Raw genomic sequence first — 6,393 nt, 5'->3', positions numbered from 1 at the left:
CTGAGCAGGCGGCAGTGCTGGTCCCAGGGCTCCGCACCCCTGGCCGGGTCCTCCTGGCTGGCCATTCTCGCCCATTTTGTCCTGTCCTCAACACACGTTTGTAAAACTCATGTGAAGTGCACGTAACATACAATTCACCACCTTGACGATTTTGAAGTGCACCATTCAGAGGCTTAGGACAGTCACCATGTCGCACCACCAGCTGATCTAATCAATCCCCGTTCTCTCAGTTCCCTCGGATCGCTCACTTCTCTCCTTCTCTCAATTTGCCTAAGAGCCGAGCCTAGTCCCAAAGTGCCCAGCCTCGTCCAGGAGGTTGGAGCTGGCGTAGCCCCAAGGAGTGGAGCTGAGGCCTGAAGAGGTGGAGCTGGTCCCGAAATGGTGCGCCTACACCCGGAGCCCAACGTAGCCCGCAGCCCGGTAGAGCTGAGCCCGGACCCGAAGGGCGGAGCCAAGACCCTCAGAGCACCTGGCTCAGGTGGGCTGTTCCATAGAGAGGGGTGGTGTAAATGATTCAGCTCAGGTGCACCCCGTAAGAGCGTGCCCGAGGCAAGCGCCTTCCTTTCGGGCTCAGTGTGATCGCAGACCTGGCCAGACCACTGCTTCCAGTTCTAAATCCTGGGAGGCGCTGACTGACTATCCAGCCAGTTAACTTTCCCTGCCAACAGCCAAGCAAGCTCATCTCACAGACTCAGAACACTCCCGCAGGCTACGAAGTTCCCACCTGTTTTCTATTGAAGTGAGACCCTTCTTTCTCCACAGGCCACATTGCCCCCTGGTGGGCAGTTAAGCCACCTACAGAGACATTTTTAGCTCTTAGGTTGGGGGATGGTCGCTTCTGGCAGTGGCCCCAGGTCCCAGATGTGTATGAACCTGGTCCTGAGCAGTAAGAATTCTCCTGGGCTGATTTCTGAGTGTCTGCTGGGCATTTACATAGGAAACAAACCTGTTTATAATATCTGAGCTTAGGACTTACCTGCATCACTTTACATCTGACCCAGAGGGTTTTTTATACCAAGTTTTCCAAGAATGCAACTACTTTATAAATTGGTGGAAATGTGTGTGTGTATATATAATTTTGATCTTTCATGAGCTCTGTCCTTGCATTTCTGAAAAGCATGCCCGCAGTGGCTGCAGCGTTTGAGTTGCCATCCCAGCCCGCGGATACCTCGGGCGTCTGCAGGGTGATTCCGTGGGTGGGTCAGAGTATCTGCCGATTTCAATACGTCCCCTCACGCCCTGTGTCCCTGACCTGGAATCCAACCCGCATCCTCTTGGTGCATGGGACAACGCTCAACCACCCGAGCCACACTGGCCAGGGCTTCCCTTTAAATCAGCCCGCCCTGCACCCTGTGGCGAGCATCTGAGTTGCAGTCGGTGTCTGTGGGCATCACCTCCCATTCTGAGCATCTCAGGGAGTTAGACTAGAAGGGTCTCTGCCTATTTCGTGACACACAGCTTCCTAACACACAGGTTCTCTGTGTGGAGACAGTGTCTGCTCCTGCTGAGACAGGGAAGCAGCAAACCTGCTCCGGCTCTCAGCCAGTCACTGGCCCCGGGGGCACCGAGCAACCAGTGAGCTCATGGCTCTTTTCTGTCTGTTTCCTGCCCTGTTGCCCTTCACACTTTGGCCAGCAGGACTGTCCTGTGGGAAGGAATGGGGGCCTGTTCTTGTCTGCATGAGTTTCACAGGCCGTAGTCCCCTTCGCCCTCCTCCCCCGCATAGTGGGCTTCAAGAAGCTTCCCTGAACCAAGGCTTTACTCTCCTTCGAATTCCACGCAGGGAGTGACGGTGTCTGCTCCTGCTGAGACAGGGAAGCAGCAAACCTGCTCCGGCTCTCAGCCAATCACTGGCCCCGGGGGCACCAAGCAACCAGTGAGCTCATGGCTCTTTTCTGTTTCCTGCCCTGTTGCTCTTCACACTTTGCCCAACATGTCTCTCCTGTGGGAAGGAATGGGGGCCTGTTCTTCTTGTCATGAGTTTCACAGGCCGTAGTCCCCTTCGTCCCCCTCCCCCGCTTAGTGCAGCCCTGGTGGGCTTCTAGAAGCTTCCCTCAACCAAGGCTTTGCTCTCCTTCGAATTCCACACAGGGAGTTGGTGGCCGGAAGCAGCTGGCGATATGGGCGGTGTCCTTGGCCCCTGGTTTTAGCAAGAATCCTGTTGGGTTGGTTTAGTGACAATCCCTTCTCCTGAGTTGATATCTGATGAAATTGCTCACTCCCATCCGTGATATCTGATCACCTGGCCTGCCCTCAGCCGGAATCCTGCTCAGTCTGTGCACTGTGCCCTTTAAAACGCCCTATTCCCCTGCTTCTTCAGCATCCGCATGGGCCAGCTGCCCAGGACCGCCAGTGTGATACGGTGGTCACGGCCTCAAGTTCCTCTACCTGCCCCCTAAAAGTGTCATCCCTGATGCCTGTTTTGTGTACCCCGCCCTGACCCCCAATAAAGGTCCTTGCCCCGGGTCTTCTCTGCCCTGTGACCTCCTCTTGACCCCTGTCTCTCTGGGACTAGTGAGTAGAAGAAACTTTGTTTTCTCCTGAGCCTCCCCTCTGCCTCCTTTAGGGGCCGCACCTGGCTGACTGTCTCATAGAAGAACCCAAAACCCCTCGTTCTGATGTTTCCTCAGCAACTTCCCATCCATAGACCCCGCCCTGCTCCTTGGCTAGTAATCTCTTCCTGTCCTTGTTGGATATCTTGCCGCTGCTACTACCCTCCTGCAGGGCCCCCTGAATAGATCTGCCTTGTTGTCCTCAATAAGGGTCATGCACTGCTTTTTCTTTAGCCCCCAGGAGCGGAGACCGATGGACCTCAGGTCTGCAGCAGTAACTTCACGTTTGACATCTTCCAGGCTACGTGTGCTGTCACAGGCTCCTTACTTAAACCGCAAAGAAACTGTGTGGGTCACGCGGTCATGCTCCCTTTCAGAAGTGGGGACCTGGGCTCAGAGAGGCCAGGGCACTTCCCCAGGCAAGGACAGCACTTCTCTCTAGCACCGCTGCTGCTCAGGGAGGGGTGGGTGTCTCGGAAGCGGGAGGTGGTGGAGAGAAGGGGTAAACAAAGATGTATTTGCAAGCTGAGGGCAGAATCTCACAGCGGAGTGCACCGGAGTGAGTCGCCAGCGCTGAAGAAGAGCCAAGGAGGCCGCTGGACCCACTCGGAGGATACTCCCGTTACTGCAAGGTCTCCAGGGCCATGCTGCTTTGCGGGCCATTGGATGCAAAGTAAGTTATGAGTCACTGCTACAAAAAGGCAAATAGAGCCAGACCGGTTTGGCTGAGTGGATAGAGCGTCGGCCTGTGGACTGAAGGGTCCCAGGTTCAATTCCGGTCAAGGGCATGTACCTTGGTTGCGGGCACATCCCCAGTAGCAGGTGTGCAGGAGGCAGCTGATCGATGTTTCTCTCTCATCGATGTTTCTAACTCTCTATCCCTCTCCCTTCCTCTTTGTAAAAAAATCAATAAAAAAAATATTTTTAAAAAGGCAAATAGAATGAGATAAGCCCTGCCTGCTCTGGATTTTCAAACAAAGGGCACATCTCATTTCAGCACCTTTTTTCCTATGCAAATGACTTGGATTGCTGGCCTGTGTGCATCTCGGGTCCTCAGGGAGCTGAGGGAGACTTTAATTCTTTATCAGAAACAGCTGAGTCCCCATGTGAAGGGGCTGCGCTCATCTCAGAATCATTACAAGTTCACATGCTGTTTCCCAAATAATAACTGTCCTCAGAAATCTTTTTCCCCCCAAGAAACTTCTGTTTTGCTGGGCTCACAGCTCAGCTTTAAGATGTCCCGGATTCTACATGATCACACGGACACACACACTCTCTCCATTCGCATGGGGATGAGGACGGCAGCGAGAAAGGGGTAAAAGGAATAGACATCCCACCCTCCCTCCTGCCCTCTGCCCAGGGCCTTGGCACCTCTCCCCTCCCCCCACCCCCAACTTCCCTTCCACCAGGAGCTGATGGCCTGCCTGGGACTGACTCACACCCCACCTGTCTTCGGGAAGATAAATCAGGAAACCGCTCTCTATAGACGGACAGAATCTGCCATCACCTTGAAACGCCAAGAAAAACAACATAGTCTCGCGTCTTCTCCTTTGTAAGGAGACCTAACCTCACCTGAAGGATGATCCCTCCTTGTTCTCACTAAAAATCTTGCAGAATCTGAATACAGCCGCATTTGATAACGATGTACAGGACCCACAGAAGTTTCTGAAATCTCTCCCCACGCGGCGGGCGCTGCATTATCACTTTTCACCACTAGATGGTGCAGCAGGGCCCTGACCAGTCCCCCCAGCAAGGCAGCTCCCACCAACCCGAGTGTGAGCTCTCCAGTGAGGCCAAGGTTTTGATGAGAGAGGCCCTGGAGGTGATAGAATATCGATTTCTTGGAGGAGGAGGAGCACACAATTCCATCCACTGCAGTAGCATCGCCAGGGGGTGGAGAGTTGGGGCTGTGGTGGTCCCTAAATTCTGGCTCATGACTTGAAATACTTTCCCGTTTGTGTTTCCCACTGCACCTCCCGAGCGAGCGGGCGAGGCTGTGAGGCCGGGGTGTCTGTGGGTGTGGCCTCCTACGTGCAGGGCCGCCAGGGTTGGGAAGACAGGGAGGAAACAATGGGAATCTAAACCAGAACTGGCCTTCCAGGTGGTCATAAAGGCGTATTCCCTCTCGTTAGCTTTAGTCACATACTTCATTTATGTATTTAATTTTTAAAAATTTTTTTTATTGATTAAGTTATTACATATGTGTCCTTATCCCCACATTACTCCCCATCCCCCCACTCATGCCCTCATCCCCCTGTTGTCTGTGTCCATTGTTAGGCCTATATGCTAGCATGTAAGTCCTTTGGTTGATCTCTGCCCCTTACTAGTCACATACTTTGAATACTTACACAGGAACGTGAGCGTCCGATGTAAGTCCTTTGGTTGATCTCTCCCCCTTACTAGTCACATACTTGGAATACTTACACAGGAACGTGAGCGTCCAGTCCTCTTCTCTTTACCAAGGCCTGTGAAGCTGGCCTCCCTCTCTGATCGGAGGGTCTTGGGCATCATTCTCCGCCCAGACCACTGCGCTCCAGCTCCCTAGCCAGCCCCATCAACCCCCCTCCTCGGGCTGTTTCCTGGGACACACCCAGCCCTTTGCTGCCCCAGGACCTTTGCCTCGGCTTTCCACCAAGCCTGTCTTGTCCTCCAGGAATTGGTTTAAACGTTGCCATCAGAGAAGCTGTCCCTGACCAGTCAGTGGAAAGTAGTTCCCACCCCCACCCTCTACTGTCTTTCATTTCACCCTATTTGAATCGCCTGCACTTACACCAGGGGGACAGCAAACCTTTCCGTAAAGGGCCTGGTGGTCTCTGTTGGGACTCCCATGCATCCAGAAACCAGCCATAGACAGTAGTCAGTGGGTATGGCTGTGTTCCAATAAAACTTTATTTTTAAAAACAGGGGGTGAGTTAGCTTTGGCTCATAGGCCATCGCTTGCCAACCCCTAATTCACCCTGTTGTGCATTTTTCTTATTTGTTTATCGGCTGAGTCTTGCCCCGTTTGTTCACTGTGGTCTCTCTGCTGCCTAGAACAGTTCTTGGCATATGAGACATTATGAATATCTTTTAAATGAATACTATTTGGTATCCGTTTTGCTCTTTGAAGCTCTGATGAATCTTGGTTTCCAGTTTCCTTTCTTCCAGCAACTTCCCCCCTGGAAATGGAGCTTTCACTTTCTCCTCAGGAAAGATGACTGAACACCCGCTGACTGACAGGGGCGAGCCTGCAGCAGCCTGGGAACGCCAGATAAGTGGAGGGGTGACGCGCTTTCCGCACGTGGCAGGATGCAATTACAACCTGCGCGGATGGAGCAGCAACTTTTAATTATGCAAACGCAGCTTGCGTGTGAGTTTTTAATTCCGGGCAAGTCCCCAACTTTGTCCTCTTCTCCAAAATATTCCTGGGCACCTTTCTCACTGCCTCCTCTTGGGCTTAGTAAAAGCAATTACTTTTAATATCAGCTTGTGGACAATCTGATTAGAAGGACAATCAAACAAAATAAAAATAAGCCAGCTCCCCACACCTCCTGAAATTAGGATCTTAAAATCAGGTAAGAATGGGACTCGCACGGCTAGTGAAATGGATGCTGATGGAAGTGTAAGTGCCCTCCCCTCCCCGTCACAGCAAGCAGCCCTCCTCAGGAGGAGTCCCGCAGGCTTGGAGGGCGGACCTGGGCTTTGCTTAGAGGTGGGGGGAGCACAGTGGAGAGTAGGAGGGTCAGGCAGCTCTTTTTTTGTAAAAGGGTTGTACCTGCCCCGCTGGTGTGGCTCGGTGGTTGAGCACCAACCTATGAACCAGGAGGTCACAGTTTGATTCCCAGTCAGGGCACATGCCTGG

General features: G+C 52.9%; 1 protein-coding gene across 1 annotated transcript in view; it reads right to left on the bottom strand.

Moving 5' to 3' along the window:
- The window catches only part of DAPK1 (death-associated protein kinase 1), a 172,729-nt gene that overhangs the window by 20,828 nt on the left and 145,508 nt on the right, over positions 1–6,393 (bottom strand). The window contains exon 20 of the mRNA XM_006759499.2: positions 5,740–5,853. Coding sequence (XP_006759562.1) covers positions 5,740–5,853 — 114 coding nt within the window. The remainder of the gene's footprint in view (positions 1–5,739; positions 5,854–6,393) is intronic.

This window comes from Myotis davidii, unplaced genomic scaffold (assembly GCF_000327345.1).
Source record: "Myotis davidii unplaced genomic scaffold, ASM32734v1 scaffold556, whole genome shotgun sequence".
NCBI lineage: Eukaryota > Metazoa > Chordata > Mammalia > Chiroptera > Vespertilionidae > Myotis > Myotis davidii.
Note: the sequence above shows the minus strand (reverse complement) of the source record. Positions and strands in the feature narration are given on the sequence as shown.